Consider the following 17692-nt stretch of genomic DNA (forward strand, 5'->3'; position numbering starts at 1 on the left):
AAACAAGGAAGCTGCGAAGGACGTGCTTTCGCAAGTAGTGGAAACACTGCACGTCACGCAAACTTCTCGTCTCCAGCTTCTCTCCAGGACGTGGCATTATCGATGATAACGATAATTGGTTTTCGGGGAAAGGAAATGTCGCTGTATCTGTCTCACATATCGGCGGACACCGGAACCGCGCCGTAAGGGAAGGGAAAAAGGAGGGACCATCGATCCATGCTCACGTTTTGTGAAGTGAGCGTCGAACGCACGCGCGTACGCAAGGAAGACGAATACCACAGTACCGTGGAGCCATGTGCTGAATTTTGGAGGAACGATATCTGTAGTGCAATGTGTTTAGCAGAATCTCCCGAAATGGAGTGGATTTGAAAAAACGAGTGGACACTCATTAGCGTCCTCCCATTCGCAGCAGTTGGTTTACCGCTGGATGGCGTTGCGCGTTCTGTGTTGCTTGATCAGATTATAGTTAATCTTTCGAAAAGTTGGATGGCCGGTTTGGGCTGGTCGGATGCTCGTCGCGAGCGACGAATGACGATGGCACATTAGCCGGTGGCAGTATATACCAAAAGTCGCTACTTTGTTCTAGTAACGTCGGTATATACAGTGGTTAGCAGTAAGAGCACTTCGGGTCTTCGTCCGTTCGTCCTGCGACACGTTGCCGGTTGGAGCAGCAACTCCAACATCTTAGCAAACAAAACTGATTTATTAAGGGCGGGACCGAAATACAAGGTAGTGTGAGAAAAAGGCCGTTTAAAAGAAAGGCTGTTTAAAAGCGGCCGAGGCAGAAAGGGGAAACGAGTCACCGGCGCCATAGGCTTCTTTCTAACCTAACAAGGTTACTCGAGGACATCTCCGGGAAAAGTTGACTGTCTATTTACTATAAATAAATAAAGAGACTAGCAAGCAGAAAACTTTATTCAAAATGAACGACTCGCAGAGCAACTTTACGAAACCAGCCTTCGGTCCTGCCAAAAATGCTCGCTGTCCTTCAGTGGGGACAACAGCCAGTTATGTAAATTGGCTCTTAATTCTTACAGTAAAAATTGGCGAAAAGAAAACACATCTTCTTATTGGTTTATTATATAAACAAAATAAAAGGGAAATGGTTTTGCTTTTTAATGATTTTATGGGGTCTAGCGTTACAAAGCGACTCAGATTATTTCGACCACCCATGGGGTTCTTTAGCGTGCACTGACATCGCACAGTACACAGACCTTTAACAGTTCGCCTCCATCGAAATGCAACTGCCGCGGCCGGGATCGAAGCCGCGTGTTTCGGTTCAGCAGCCGAGCCCCATAACCATGACCCACTGTGGTGACCATAAAAAATAAAACAGAAACGAAGGAAAAGATGTTGTCGGAAGGAGGTGGTCCTCCAAGTAAGGTGGGTACTGCAGGTAAACCTGGCGTTGGGCGATGTGACGTAAGAGGGTAAGAGGTGGAAATAGCCACTCCTGCCAGGATGATGAACGATCGGAGCCTGGGATGGAGAGCAGAGACAGTGTCGAATCCTATGAAATCTCTAGAGAAAAGTATATGCACAATGCACCTTGCCGGTGTTCATCTAGGAGTCAGAAACTTGCAGGCTAACAGAAACACCAGAAATCAGGATATGAGCCTGACAGCGAGCGATGGAAGGGAAAATTATGGGTGCCACAGAGGGGGAAAGAGAGCAAAATGGATTCGAGGGCAAACACGACTCGAGGATACTTTAGGTTACTGTTTTTTAAACCGACATCGGTGGTATATCGGTGGGTACCGTGATAAATGACGCACAATGCAAGTTAAGAAATAGGGAGACATGTGGGCTGGCTATTCGGAAAGATTCAACGGGGTAAACATAAAACAAAAAAATAATAATTTCTAACATTAGTTCACTGCAGATCCCCTTCATTGAAGGTTATGCCTGCACATAACCTACTCGTCCTCCATTCGCAGGGAATGCCCTGCAAAATGGCGTACGAGTTCACTCCGCAAGTGTTTTCCCCCTACAGCGTTCTCTCTACCAAAGACGCGATGAACTGTGGGACTATAATTCCGTGCAGTGCTATGTAGGGTACAACTTAAGAACAAAGCGGCAGATTTCCCTCTAAGGATGCCCTCCAGCCAGTGGCGTTGACGGATTTTTTGACTCGGCGGTTCATCCGATATTAAGCCTTGGTTAATCCCGTGGTTAATCCACCCCTGGAATGTCAAGCTAGCAGGCCCTAATGGGATTAACGACGTCGGGAGAATCGGTGATCTCCTCCAATGGCTGAAGGGTCTCCTCTGAGGGGCATTTGATGTTTTGTTCGCAAGTGGTCCCCGCACGCACTAGCCTCAAGCGAGAACACGCGGACTGGTCCTGTATCCAGCGTCCTTGAGTCGGGGATTAATCGGATTAAGTGCAGCGCTGACAACATACTGTCCTACAGGGGTATCTGAAGATTGGCCTCGCGCACCTATTCTGTTGCTATTCAAAGCCAGCACTGCTCCTAACTAAAGCCAAGATGTTATTGAAGGCATTTATAACGGACACTTCGCAAAGCATTCCTTTTAAGCAAAGCAAATTGATAGTGACGACTGGCGGCTGCTAGAGGGGCGCGCCGCTGCAAAAGTTGACTGAGTATTAAAAAAAAACAAAAAAAATCGCGGACAGCTTTTTGTGGCTATGCAGCCAAGGCTAGGCAGGAAAGGGAAGGAGGCGCACCTTTGTCCACGAACTGTGGAGGGAGGGCTGTCATTTGTTCGGGTCAGGGGTCAAGCATCCCGAATAACAAAAAAAAAAGTGCTCCCCGAACAAATGGCTGCCCCGTGTTCGATCCACAGACTACGAAGTTCCGTGACAGCTGCAAAGCTCTTGCCACGCTTCATCTCAGAGCCTCGTTGCTCCTCGCACCACCCAGAGGAGTGACGGGAGACAGGGTTAGGGCGCGGCGGTCCTAACCGGACAATGGCAGTGACGAACCATGAAGGGGCTCATTGTCACAGGGTTTTAACCCCAGGGGTGTCATATCTGCAACCAACCCACGAAAGGAATGTCGTCGCATTCCTTCTCCGCGGAAATGCCGGATTCATCGGCGCTTGCAAGGAATGTAACCGCATGGCTGCAGTGAAGTTTGCCACACTATACGTTCGCGGAGGGAAGGGGTGCGTCGCACAGGGAGCCACTAGGCTTAGCGGTTTCGGGGAATGCCGGGGAACGGAGGAGCCCGCGAAATCGGGAATTAACAATCTTGTCCACGTGACGAGTCGGCGTAAGCATTGTCACGAAGTATGTTCCTATGCATGGCCGAGAGCATGGCGATAGGTGCGCTTTGTGCGGAAGTGCAATTAGATCCGGCTTCTGCGCATACCAGACAGACTTGGATGGTTTGTTGGTGACGTCACGTTTCAGTAACAGGTATGCCCAGGAGACGGCCTCTCCGAGAATCTGTTTATACAATGTTTGGGTTCGGGCTCTGTAGACATGCCACTTTCGTGGAAAAGTTGCCGAGCATGTGAGAGGAAAGGAAATTTACCGAGATTCCACAAGTGTCGAGTGAAAAAAAAAATACTTCTTGGGGGGACGTCTTTCTCGCTCCCCCCCCCCCCCCACCCCCTCCCTAGCCCCCTCACCTCGCTATCCCCTCCCTGTCTCTTTCATTTCCGCCGGCCGCAGCTAGGGCTCCGAAATAAGAAATATTTTTTCCTCGGCCACTTCCTTTTGAAGGATATGCCATCTGTTCATAATTTGGCAGTGGCAATAAAATGAACTCCGCCCCGTCCTGATTCAACTGCTAATTTATCTCGCATATTTGTTCTGTTTGATTACATTGAGTATCATGTTAAGAATCCAACTCTTCTTTTTTCCAGTCGGAGCTGTTTATGGGACAGATTTCTTTGCTGATCGTGCGTAGCTCTTCCCAGCGATCACGTGACCACCCCATGCAAACTTCCCTGTCAACGGGTGGGGCGCGGCCGTACGGCGCCGCCAAACGTTTCGAAACGCCTCTCGCACGCTCTGCGCGTGTCTGTATAGGAACCATACAGCGGGTGTACACCTGGTCATTGCTCCATCATGAACTAATCGCGCGCACAACCTGTACACATTTCTTATTGTGCAAATAGTTTGTGTATATATCATCTCTTACTGTCCCCTCACCTCTTTCATTTCATTTCTCCATTCTGCCTGCTATCCTTTATTTCCGCTGCCCCAGCTCAGGTGCTTCAGTACCGATGGCAGATGCCGGGGCTAGAAAAAATCTTATCCTTCCTTTTTATGATTATTTTAATTAAGACACCTACTACTACTACTACTACTACTACTACTACTACTACACCTGGACCTTACCGTGAAGAAAAATTATAATAGACCGAGGGGGAAGTGCACATATTTCAAAAACATATAAGGTTTATTCCTGATGTCGCTGAGTTTCGCAGCTTGCTCAACACAGCGTAAGAGCAATCGATTTCTTCCAAATAAAAGAAAATAAATGGAAGGAAAAAGTGATCAGGGTTGGAGGAGCGTGAAATGGAATGACGAGCTTAGTAAATTCGTTGGAATAGTATGTCATAGCGGCTGAGAGAACTAAAATTATGTATTGGGAGAGGGCCTTTTGATGGTGAAGCTGCTGTTGTTGCTGACTGTGTTACGCTGAATGCTCCCCTAGTTACCCTCTCTTTCTTATGCTTTGCTTCTGTTTTTTCATTATTGCCGCTTTTATGTCTCGCTTAGTGGTGAATCTTTTGGTAACCACGGATCGAAATTTCCCATCTAAACTGTCTTCTCGGTACGGAGAACGCAATTTTCGTCGAGACCCATCATGGGAAAGCCGTCCTGGGACGTTGACGTATTGTAATTTCACGCGCAATTCAAGTGTACTGTTGAACACCGAAGGGCGCTCTGGGCGTGGAAATAAATTCCGAGCTTTTTTCCTAGTTTCGTTTCGCGTACTGAATGCGTTCGTGGCATTCCATATGCACGCTTGATAATCGGGAATTCTGCGAGTAGCAGCCTGTCGCATGGGTGTATGCGATCACGCGTGTAGGTTCAAGCACCCATGATATGTTTCACTAGGTGCGTATCTGGAGAGCTTATACAATTATTTTATTATTATTATTATTATTATTATTATTATTATTATTATTATTATTATTGACAACTTCTCATAAGTTTAAGAGAAATAGCTACGACAGTCAAGTGGATGCTGCGTTCATTTGATCTATTTACAATTTGGGGTGGCAGTCACGGATATTCGAATATTTAGTCAAAAATTTGCTTATTGTTTGACTACTCATTGATACTGTCCTCCTTGTCGCAGTCATAATCGTGAAGTACGTATTTATTAACGACTAATAGATATTGAAGAACTTTGCATAAGGGCAGCAGTCATCAAGTCGAATCCTTTCCGTTTCGCCGCAGCCACTCCCCTTCTTGCAATTCAATTGTGTTCTTTCCGCAATTAAAAATTAAGACTACCTATACGCGCTTTGAGTGCGAAAACATTTTTATTTCTTTTTTTATTTGTTCCCCCTTCCTTTCTGACGACACACCTACTCACTGCGTTGCTCATTGCCGTACAGTTGCACGCAATTAGGCAACACATACACTAGGTTCACCTTTGTTAGCCAAAAAGCAGCTTGGTTTTGTGGACTATGGGATGTGTGCTCGACTCGCTATCTGAAAGTCGTCAGTTCAATTCCGTGCAGTATCGGAAGAAGTTTTATTTTTCTCTGATACCACGGTGACGTCATCTGGGATTTTTGGCACCACTGATGTTAGTTGGCGCCGGATTTCGTTGCCGATGAGCTGTGTAATGCTTTCGCAATATTAACCACTGCACTAGACGCAGGACAGAGCGGCAAACGTAATGCAAAGCAAAGCAGTGCCAGACATTGCCAACAGCACACTATAGTCGGATACAACTCAAGTCTGCAGTGAAGCTGCGACCACATTAAGGACCGTCGCACAGATTTCTTCCATGATAAAAAGTAGTGCGTCATTAAAACTATTCTTGTTACCGAAAGAAGCTAATCAGAAGAAAAAATTATAAGCTGCAGAATTTTTATGCCCGGCTTGTTTAGTACTGCAAAACATTAAAAAGCTTACTTCGTTTACATTTGTCATTGGCTAGCGGAGTAATAGAAGACGCCGCGGACCGTGGCCCAGTGTGAACAACTGCTGTTTTTTTTAACTTGTATCCTACTAGAGTCAATGCGCAGGTCGTAATCACACGGGGGATCTACTAACGCGTGGGCGTCTGGAAAAGAGCCGAAAGTACCATTTTTCAGCATCATATGAGACTTCGTGATCTATAGTGCCTATATACTGTCAGACATTTACGGCATGAAATCTACGTTTTGGGGTGAAACAGGCGAGGTTTCTCATCTTGTAGTGGTTTATTATTGACCATTACATTCAGTTGTAACGACACGCTGTTAATTAGCTGGTTTCACTTGGTCACGGTGAAAGGTCCGTTGAAGTAACGAAGAAACATTTATGAAGAGGTTGGAGCACAGCAGGTGGAGTCTGCATGGTTATTTGTTCATGCACCTTCACATGGGCGGCCTTGTTCTTGAACAAAGGGCTGACGACTGTACGGGCTTTTGTTGTCCCTACTGGGAGCGACATTGAGATATGGAGATATGGACGGTCCCTTCGGCTCTGCCCCGTTGATTCCATGTGCCGCAATACGGAAGCTTGCGGAGTGAAGAGTAGCACCCTACCGACCGTGTGAGGACACTAGCTTTGTTGTGAAGAGCGTCAGACTAGGTAAAAGAAAAAGATAGAAATATCTACGAGATAATGCGCTGCCTCTCGACCTTTCGCTTGTTGTCCGCAACTCTCATATTTTTTTTTTTTTGGCGATAGACGATAATATAGCGTCGGTTCATAGCCAGACGCCACCCATATCGCTTGTTATTTTACTGCTGTCCGTCTGCTTCGTCATGGACCTTCAGCATGAGCAGGATACCGAAGAAAAGAAGCAATATACATCGCTTATACCCTATTTTTATAGTTATAGTGACAGGGCTACAATATTTTCTTAAGTTTCTAAGTCCTCACGGGAATAAATAAATCGTTAGATCAGGAGCAAAAGCTCGGAAAGGCAGTGTAGCGGGCGGTCTGAAAGGAAAGACGCAGCGATAACAGAGCTAGTTGGTCCAATAGTTACAATGAAAAGCAATTCAACGCTTTTTTTTTTTTACGGTTGTCCCGTCAAGAGTTCGTAGAGGTGGACTTGCGCCAACGGCAAACGTTTCCAACCGCTCATCCACTCTCAAAACTACGTCGACCTGGAACATAGTGGACAGTGTTCATTAATTCTTCTAGTGCGGCGGACGCTTGTGCGGATGAGGGCGCCTTACTGTGCAGTGTGTCGTCGCGTCAATACGATTCGAAGACTCCGCTTGAGAAAACACGGCCGTGATCGCGGCGTGGTGAGCACTGCTGCCAACAGTGCTCAAGAGTAGGCCAATACGCCACGTAAATTATGGCATGCAGGGACCGGCGTTCGCGTATGCGAGGTCACTGCTGGGTGTTCGTCGGAAGTGCGGCGTTTTCGTTTGTGCAGCTCTCGTCGCGTGGCGCGTTGCCAAAGGCGATTGTGTGCTAACGATCGTGGCGTTGAGAACGGGAAATCGCGGCATGGGTGGCGCATGCAGTCAATGGCGAAGGGCGCGGTTATGCACGTGAACCTGTTTGCCTCTCGCGCTCGCTTCGTCGCAATATCGTGTTTACCAGGTGGCATCAGGGCCTGTTCACGTTGAGTACTGTGCAGGTGGTCGGTGCTGTGCCGACTTAACGCGTAAGTTTAAAACTTGAAAATTGATGAAACGTAAAATCGTAGAATTTAGACGCAAAGAAAAATGACGAATTTATGTGTGTATACCGTAAAATACCGAGGCAATCCGCCCACGCTCCAAAAGCTGCTCATCGCACTTGATCGGTATTTTACGGCAAATACTGTTAAATTTGTGTTTGCTTGCGTGTTTTCTGCCGGAAATACGGGCACAACGGGCCTCCAAGTTGCATATCACAGCTTGTTCTGTTGTGGCCCTTCCCAGGAATGTATCTTGAGATATATAAATATTTTCAATTTCAGTTTGAATTTGACGGATTGGTTAGATAAATATTAACAAAAAGAAATACCGAGCACGATGGCACCACCTCCCCCTTCCCCCCCCCCCCCCCCCCCCCCCCCCAAACACACACGTCGTCCGCGTGTGAAAAGTTGTATTGAAAAAATTATGGGATGAAATTATATAAGAAAAAGAAAAATAAGATAAAATAAAGAGAATAAAAAGTAACGATACGTCTGCTCAACTACTTCCAAAATGTTGTGACGTGCTTCGCATACTAGGCGCCTGGTGGTTGACCAAGCAGCGCTAAGTTACCTGCACCGCACGCACGCGCAGTTATGCCGTGCAAGCACCGTGCACCACATATATGCCAGCCGCTTTTAGAGGCGTCTATCACGCCCCTCCACTCAGTTGCGTACTTAAGCGATCTCCAACAAATAAAGCAGAGCAGAGTATGCAAGAGCGGTGCGTTGTCTTACATGATGGACCCAAGATGATCCCGCCGACTTGAGCGATCTTGATAAGCTATATCACGCGAGACTTCCTCACAGCAAACCTGATTGTCCGGGAGGCTCGTATTTTGCGATAGCGTCGTCAAGTTCGCAAGTGCCCCCGCGCGGAAAGGCGCTTTCTCCTTCCAAGGACGAACGCCTCCTGGCGAATCTCAGGCACGTGCACGCGAGTAAATGTGTGCCAAGCTGGGCGCGTGGTCCGTCTCGGCTCCACATCCCGCAGCTTTTGCCAACTCTGACGCACAGAAACGCTCCAGGGTCGCAGCGTCTGGTGGCCACGAGGAAAGGTCGATGGTATGGGGCTGTTAGCTCCTCGCTAGGTCGCCTATTCGAGAAACGTACTACGAATCGAGGACCCATCAGCAAGCATGCAAGAATAGTAGTAGTAGTAGTAGTAGTAGTAGTAGTAGTAGTAGTAGTAGTAGTAGTAGTAGTAGTAGTAGTAGTAGTAGTAGTAGTAGTAGTAGTAGTAGTAGTAGTAGTAGTAGTAGTAGTAGTAGTAGTAGTAGTAGTAGTAGTAGTAGTAGTAGTAGTAGTAGTAGTAGTAGTAGTAGTAGTAGTAGTAGTAGTAGTAGTAGTAGTAGTAGTAGTAGTAGTAGTAGTAGTAGTAGTAGTAGTAGTAGTAGTAGTAGTAGTAGTAGTAGTAGTAGTAGTAGTAGTAGTAGTAGTAGTAGTAGTAGTAGTAGTAGTAGTAGTAGTAGTAGTAGTAGTAGTAGTAGTAGTAGTAGTAGTAGTAGTAGTAGTAGTAGTAGTAGTAGTAGTAGTAGTAGTAGTAGTAGTAGTAGTAGTAGTAGTAGTAGTAGTAGTAGTAGTAGTAGTAGTAGTAGTAGTAGTAGTAGTAGTAGTAGTAGTAGTAGTAGTAGTAGTAGTAGTAGTAGTAGTAGTAGTAGTAGTAGTAGTAGTAGTAGTAGTAGTAGTAGTAGTAGTAGTAGTAGTAGTAGTAGTAGTAGTAGTAGTAGTAGTAGTAGTAGTAGTAGTAGTAGTAGTAGTAGTAGTAGTAGTAGTAGTAGTAGTAGTAGTAGTAGTAGTAGTAGTAGTAGTAGTAGTAGTAGTAGTAGTAGTAGTAGTAGTAGTAGTAGTAGTAGTAGTAGTAGTAGTAGTAGTAGTAGTAGTAGTAGTAGTAGTAGTAGTAGTAGTAGTAGTAGTAGTAGTAGTAGTAGTAGTAGTAGTAGTAGTAGTAGTAGTAGTAGTAGTAGTAGTAGTAGTAGTAGTAGTAGTAGTAGTAGTAGTAGTAGTAGTAGTAGTAGTAGTAGTAGTAGTAGTAGTAGTAGTAGTAGTAGTAGTAGTAGTAGTAGTAGTAGTAGTAGTAGTAGTAGTAGTAGTAGTAGTAGTAGTAGTAGTAGTAGTAGTAGTAGTAGTAGTAGTAGTAGTAGTAGTAGTAGTAGTAGTAGTAGTAGTAGTAGTAGTAGTAGTAGTAGTAGTAGTAGTAGTAGTAGTAGTAGTAGTAGTAGTAGTAGTAGTAGTAGTAGTAGTAGTAGTAGTAGTAGTAGTAGTAGTAGTAGTAGTAGTAGTAGTAGTAGTAGTAGTAGTAGTAGTAGTAGTAGTAGTAGTAGTAGTAGTAGTAGTAGTAGTAGTAGTAGTAGTAGTAGTAGTAGTAGTAGTAGTAGTAGTAGTAGTAGTAGTAGTAGTAGTTTATTTTTAAAAAAAGTGAAGGAAAAGAACGTTACCAGCCGTGGAAATTGCTATCTAGTATCTTAAGCACCTGAGCTGCAGACGGCGGAGATGAAAGGGAAACGATAGCGAGAAGAAATAGAGATGTCAGCGATAGCAAGAAAGTACAGTGGAGAGCTTTATACACTATTTTACAAAAAATACAAAAAGCAATCAAGTTCGCGCCGCTCGCACGCTAATGTCCAGGCTCTGCTCGAATACGTTACAATCGCACGCGAGCGGCCACTGTGCACAATTATTTACAGGAAAGAAATGAACACAAACGTTCGGATAGGGGGGGGGGGGGGTATCAACGCACCTCATTGCTGCTCCGGTTCACTTTTTTCATGTTTCTAGCAGAAGCCGTTCTTCACGCGCTGCCCAAGGCTGAGAGAGATAGAGAAAGAGAGATGGAAAGAAAGAGCCTTTTAATGAAAAAGCACAGGTTGTCTCCGGCATGTTTGCTCATCAACACGGGCTTGCGCGTTTAGCTCATGCGGCGGAGGTGACGTTGAGCCCAAAGGGAAGGAGTCCGGGGCCGGGACCTGTGCCCGCGAATGCTGGAGGGAGGTCTGCGACCTTGTCCCGGCTGCGCGGTTGCCGGAAATGTCGCCCGCTACGAACTACGAAGCGGCCGGGCGCCGCCGTCCCTGGATGCGTGCATCCGCGTACAAACGGTTTCGACCAGTCAAGGGCGGTAGCATAATGCCATACCACCGCTTTCACCCCCCCCCCCCCCCCTTTTTTTTACATCGGGCGACGGGCACACCGTCCTGCAGCTGGCCTCCCATGCGGCGTGGGGAGAAAAAGACGGAGGCAAAATTTCCTGAAGAGCAGCAGCTCCCTGTCACTTTCGCGTGTCATGGTGACGCCACGGTGCCCACAGCGGCAACCCGCGCTCAAAAGGCGAACAACGCAGTGTTGAGGGTTACACAGGAAGAGAGTGACACCAACTCTAGATTCCGAGTGCTGCGTCTCCCCGACATCCGCATTCTTCAAGCAGAGGCGGTACCGGCAGTGTTCATGCACAGAATGGAGGTAGGGAGGGGGTGGCTGCCACCTTAACAGTGGCCGGTGTGGAGAGGAAGCAGAAACAAGCAGAACAGAGGGACAGTATGAGGGAGAGATGTGAGGCAGAAGAATGTGGGAGAGGCCATTTGCAAAGTATTTGTACGACGTGACACATATGTAGACATCCCTCTTTCCTTCCCCTGGACTCCATGACGGTGGTGATGGTTGTTGCTATTAAGTGGGGGGAGGGGGATACTGGTCCCGAGGTATGTTGGCCCTTGGGGCATCACTTGATCCCACCCCTGGGCAACATAAGCCGCGTCCAGTATCCCTTCCCCAGAATACCTCACCACCACCACCACCCACACGCACGTGAGGGCTAAAAGAGGAGCGGCCAGCACTTGACGTATTCGTGGCCACGCGAAGCGCAGCGACTCGTTCTCTTGCAAATCCAAGGTGGGAGTCTTATTGGCGTGTCGTGCGGCACGTGTTTGGTGGATAGGGTTAACTCGGATTGTTGGTGTTCGTTGCCTGGTGAGACTCCCTTCGGCGCTCTCATTGCTCATTGCCATCAAGAACGGTTGCGTGTATGTAAGGCCTTCGTGGCTGTAAAACAAGAGCTGGGTTAGCAGAGCTTATCGTGCGTGAAACGAATCGCTCATCGGTTGACGCCTTGGCCATCGTCTTGTTGGAGCAGCTCGTCACATTAGGTTCCTCTAAGGTATGGCATGGCTTTTCCGAATTAAATTAAATGGTATGTTATGGTATAGTGTGGCATGGTATGTAATGGTGTAGTGTGGCATGGTATGGTATGGCATTTTATGTTACGGTGCCGGACGTTATGGTATGGTATGATACGATAAGTCTGTTTTAGGGGAATCCCCTAAGGTGGAGTAAACCTGTAATAAGGGAGCAAATTACTCTTTGGCATCCACCCAAGCGCAGCCATACGGCTACAAAGAAACGCTATACAGCTTCCATGGAACCTTCGTAGTTAAGAAAAAAAAAATTACTTTGGAAGCTGTACAACTTTTCTTTGTAACCATACGGCTGCGCTTGGGAGGACGCAAATGAGCAATTTGCTCCCTCGTTATGGTAAGTTATGTTGCTATTTATGGTATATGTGGGGCTTAATTCCCGAACCTGCACATGGCTATGAGGAACGCCGTAGTGGAAAATTCCTATTTTCAGCCATCTCGGGTTCTTTAACATGCACTGGCATCGCACAGCACACAGGCGTGTCTGCATGTCGCCGCGTCCAGGATTTGATACTGCTTCCTTGATTGGAGCACGCTAACGCCATAACCACTGAGCCACCGTGGCGGGTACGGTTCCTCCAAAGTCTGTGCTAAATGAGAAATTAATAGAAGCGCAAAAGCAACAAGGCACACACGTGTGCAAGGTCGTTCTCTTCCCATTGGCAGGGGCGGTGTTTTTCGGCGTTAAACTTGTGCTTGACGTAAGTACATCTATTCGCGTCCGCCTCGTGCAAGAAATGCTTGACGCGCCGTTTCCTTCTCTCTACATTCTGTTCGTCCTTTAGCGTCAGGGGCGTCGCTGTCACTGTCCTGACGACTCTGTGCCTGACAGCACTCGAGGGGCTTGTACAAATCAAAGCCCACCAAGGCCGTCTATTGTCGAGCTCGGCGACTCTCCAGCACCTCTCCTGCCTGTCGAGCAGCGAATTCGTTGTGCCGTCTTTGATATCAACTCGGAAACGGAATTTAAGGAAGACGAGCCCATCGCATAAAATAATAATAATAATAATAATAATAATAATAATAATAATAATAATAATAATAATAATAATAATAATAATAATAATAATAATAATAATAATAATAATAATAATAATAATAATTGGTTTTTGGGGAAAGGAAATGGCGCAGTATCTGTCTCATATATCGTTGGACACCATCGCATATACATGTTTAGGTTTTCGCGTGCATATTGAGCACATTTCGCGCCGTTCCGCATTGTAAACGTTTTAATGTAGAGTGTTCATCGCCATGCTTTAATAATTAAAAAAGCGAGAAATATAGAAATGCGCAGTTACACCAAAGTTCATCGTCTCGTGTGTAGTCTAGACGGAATGAAACGCGAACACTTAAATGCCGTACTTTTCTACTTTGCAGTAGGACGTTGCTTTGCAACCGGTTTAATTAATATGTAATTAATATAGGCAAGTTGTACACTGCAGCTTAAAGTACTGAAGTAAAACATATTTTTCTTCAAAGGCTCTGTTCACGTTTCATTCCGGCCTGACTGTATGTTCTGTCAATTTTTTTTATGTGAAAACAAATTGTCTGGAAAGGAGTTCGAAGTCGTATATCCCCTTTGCGTCAATTATTTTTCTTAACTTGCACCAAATAATCGGACAACATACTATTTTGAACAGAAATCAAGTAATCGGTACTGGTGGCGGTGTTAATGTACAGGCACAGTTAGCATTGTGGGCAGTTGTTTCGCCTGTCTTTTTCAATAAGAGGGCATTGCTTGCGTTTAGTTGCAAGACAGTCATTTTCCGTTACTGCTACGGCAGAGTTACGGCAGCTGTGTAGGCTCTCTACCGGCACTATTCATGACCAGTCATTGTAAATTTGGATTCTTAACAAATAATCGCATACTTTTTCTTGTCCTCTAATTAGGTGTGCACAGTTCCATTTGCCACCATCACTTGCTGTGTTCATTTGAGGTTCACTGCTCATGCAATATGCGTACTTGCGAGCAATTGACATGTCACCGTTCTTCAGAAGTTAATTTATTTAACTCATCAATCGATTGATCGATCGAATGAGTAAGCCCGCCGTGTACATTCCAGAGTCAACCCTAATGTTTAAGTCCTGGCAGAATCAATTTTTTCCTACCTCGCAAACTATCCCTGAAATACGCTGTCCGTGGCATCGCCATCTGTACTTCGACTGTTGTTGGGCAGGCAAGTGAAGTCACACAGTAAACAAGTGCTTTCTCGTCTATATTAGAGCAATTGTAGGTCAAAGTCGGAACATCATTCCTGTTTGAGTCCGAGGGTTATACATTTAAGATAACGCTCCTTTGAGCGCAGCGAGTGCCTGGGAGATAACTTTTCGGAGCAGCAACAGGAGCAGATAAAGCTCTGAAAATAGCTCCGTGACGCCACGGGCGACCTTTGAATGATAAGGCTGAACGAACGTAACAAGTAAAACCATTTCTCGCACTATTAAGATTCACGTTAGCCTCTCGTTTCCTTTTTTTTTTTGTCGCAACAGTTCGGCCTCCCTCTGCCAGCCACATCAGATAACGAGCGGACCTCTTCCCTGATGGACGCAAAAGGAAGTTGACTGGCCTGCCAAGTGCTGTACAAGCTGGCCGACACGGAAAGCGAGCGGGCGTAGTTTCTGCACGTGCTCCTCGGCTGCTGGCGTGTATCAAGCGTGAGCGGGCTTCCTGGTTTTATTCCTAAGTAAACAGCTACTGTCACAGTCTCGATTAATGTGACAAGCCACGGAGAAAGCGAGGCATTAATACCGGTACAGCTTAATACCGTATTTGCTCGCACATAACGACAGCGGTCTAGCAATAAACGCAGCCCCAACGTTAGTACTCAAGTAACACTTGTTGCTGGGTTAGTCGGCGCATAGTTCTACGTACAAACGTTAGCGCAAAGTAAGAGACATTCACAAGAAACAAAGGTGGACAGGAAGCGCGTTGTTCTGTCTACGTTTCTTGTGAATGTATATCATCTTGCGCAAACGTTTGTACGTAGAACCAACGTTAGTCATCCGAATTTGGAGACAATATCATTCATCATGGAAAAAGATTTAACACCTCATCTCCCGAATTGGTAACAGTCTTTTAAGCGAGAAAGTATGTTCACATTTCGAGCAATTACGGTATACGCGGCTGCCGTAAATTAAGGAAAACAGAATGGAAAATGGCGGTTGCGTTGGCGTTGCCGGACTTGGGAAAGAGCGCCCGCAGATAGCGTAAACAAACAGTAATATAACTGTGAGCTTTCACGATGAATCTAATGTTCCAGCTGGTCATTAGGAAAAAAAAAACGAAGGATGCGGAAAGAAAACGAGCGTATATAACATTACCAAAAATAAACAACCGTGCTCACGTTTCTCATGGCAAACCAGCCGGAAAAGCGTTCTCGCGGGGACATTTGCAAACAGAGCTTTTTGTGCTCTCAGCCTGAATGCGTGCTTGGCGGTAAAGAAATGAAGCTGATGTCCTTGTCGTGAAGGGCGCTTGCACTATTCCAGGGGCGTGGGCTTATTTGCCGTCGTGTGACGTTTTGTAAAAGATTTCACGAGTAAGAATCATATATATTATAGTATATGTTCTTATATGTCCTCAAACGCTCACTCTCAACGAAAAAAATCACATTGCAGTTGATGGCCTTTTTTTTGTGACTATAGCGGAGAAAATAAGTATCAGCTTAAAATTGGTAGGTTTTGGCAACACGATGCATCTGAACAAACTGTAGTCTGTAGAGTTAATTGCCTGGAGCACGGATCCCAAATTTAATGATATTAGGCATTAATAGGCACAACAGGCGTGGAGTCATGATAGTTGCGAGCTAACCTAACAAGATTTAAAACGCTGCAAAAATTAAGTGTTTCAAACGCAGCCTTAATTATCAGGAAAGTTTAATTTCCTAGTACTTGTCCGCGGCCGCAATGTGTTCTGAGTTACATCATTATATTGCTCGAGGTGATTTGGCATCGGAACAGAGATCGAGCGAACACATTTTTTATCACGCTTCTGAAATTAAAAATGGACTGCAGGCTTAGAAGTCACTAGCTAGAATTATCTGTTGACGTTTGTAAGAATACGTTAATAATGAAACAGGCTCTTCAGAAAAAAGGTAAAATACTTTACTGTCTTGTCGGGACGAACTGTGTCCGCAATCAGTGGCACATGAATTGCGTCAGAACCAGTTCTCACTTTGATGTCTACCCCGCCGCGGTGGCTCAGTGGTTAGGGCGCTCGACTACTGATCCGGAGTTCCCGGGTTCGAACCCGACCGCGGCGGCTGCGTTTTTATGGAGGAAAAGCGCTAAGGCGCCCGTGTGCTGTGCGATGTCAGTGCACGTTAAAGATCCCCAGGTGGTCGAAATTATTCCGGAGCCCTCCACTATGGCACCTATTCTTCCTTTCTTCTTTCACTCCCTCCTTTATCCCTTCCCTTACGGCGCGGTTCAGGTGTCCAAAGATATATGAGACAGATACTGCGCCATTTCCTTTCCCCAAAAACCAATTATTATTTGATGTCTGTTACAAGTTCGCAGTCTCGATAGCTCTAGATACATGCAAAAACCGTTTTTCTTTCCTTCTTGAGTTGCATGCTTTGCAGACGACAAAAATGTATCATTGTGCGTCGTTACCGGAGACCAAATGAAGAGGAACTATGCTTGAAATGTTTTACCTTGACCTTGGCCTTCGGCAACTGAAGGACCAGCTACCCGCTGACCTGTCACACTTCTTACACATCCTGGGATGCTCGCAATCGCTTCGTGGGCAGCCAACTTCTCGGCGCAGCGTGAGGAAGCCTCGCCACCTTGACCGCCAGACAACACAGCGCGGGGAACAGAGTAATGGAGTGCAGGAAAGGACTTCTCCTTGCTAAGCGCCTGACCTCTACACTGACGCGCGCATCGCTCCCGTGCAGTCGCATCGCGGCAGGCCTGTCGACCTCCATATGCTTACGACGCTGACTCGTCCAACACTGTGCGACACCTGCGCCTATGAGGGGGTGACAAACTCGCGCTCTGTTTCGTACTCCAGCGGCCTCCAAGGCGTGCTCTTCACTTCTTCACGTACACCCCCCACCTAGGATCTGATACGTGCAAATGCAGCTACGCTCTGATTCTGTGTAGTCTGACAGGTACTTTTTATACAAGGCGTGGCGAAGCCCGAGTAGTTAGTAAGCCCACCAGGCTGATAATGAGTATCATTCAATTTCGTGCGAATCAAGCGTTGTTGTGTGCCGCTCCCAGACAACACACAATAGCAGCTTGCTCGGCAAGTCACCACTAACGAACCTCCGCTTACAGATCAGTCCCCGCTCCTACCACGACGTTAAGAACGCTCCGCATTCACCGGCCTGCTGCCCGTCCCACAGCTTCCAACACTCGCTATCTGTTAATTAACCCCTGGTTGTTAATTAACCGCTGTGCACGTACTTATGCGCCGACACTAGTGGTCTCAGTCAAGCGTTTGCAGCCCGTACATGTCATCTCTACCAGGTCATTAAAAAAGTGGCAAGGTTTTAACGTAGTTAAACCGAGTAGGCGTGCGAGAGAATGTATTCATTCTTCGCCTCTTCTCCTATTGGCTGCAGCTGGCGCGACGCTCCTCCGAACTAATCCGAGCTTACCCGAGTTACTCCGAGGCTTCACACAAGATTCTTGGTTGGGTTTGACCGTGTTAAGCGGTGGTTTCGCTCTAAAAAGATCAGTGACAAAGTCGGAACATGCACTGCCTGCTGTT

The 17692-nt window shown here is 46.3% G+C and overlaps 2 protein-coding genes across 5 annotated transcripts in view; one reads left to right on the forward strand and one right to left on the reverse strand.

Moving 5' to 3' along the window:
- Positions 1–17692, reverse strand: part of LOC144093520 (uncharacterized) — a 76875-nt gene that overhangs the window by 49921 nt on the left and 9262 nt on the right. Inside the window, exon 2 of one of the 3 annotated variants that reach the window (XM_077626998.1) lies at positions 10524–10591. The exons of the other annotated variants lie outside the window; for them this stretch is intronic. Within the exon in view, the coding sequence (XP_077483124.1) occupies positions 10524–10528 (5 nt within the window). The 5' untranslated portion in view covers positions 10529–10591. The remainder of the gene's footprint in view (positions 1–10523; positions 10592–17692) is intronic. 3 annotated transcript variants of the gene reach the window in all.
- The window catches only part of LOC144093519 (carnitine O-palmitoyltransferase 1, liver isoform-like), a 114248-nt gene that overhangs the window by 39902 nt on the left and 56654 nt on the right, over positions 1–17692 (forward strand). For both annotated transcript variants that reach the window (XM_077626989.1, XM_077626991.1), the window contains exon 2: positions 14464–14628. The gene's annotated coding sequence lies outside the window, so the exon portion shown is untranslated. The remainder of the gene's footprint in view (positions 1–14463; positions 14629–17692) is intronic.

The sequence above is a fragment of the Amblyomma americanum genome, chromosome 6 (genome assembly GCF_052857255.1).
Source record: "Amblyomma americanum isolate KBUSLIRL-KWMA chromosome 6, ASM5285725v1, whole genome shotgun sequence".
In the NCBI taxonomy this organism is placed as follows: Eukaryota; Metazoa; Arthropoda; class Arachnida; order Ixodida; family Ixodidae; genus Amblyomma; species Amblyomma americanum.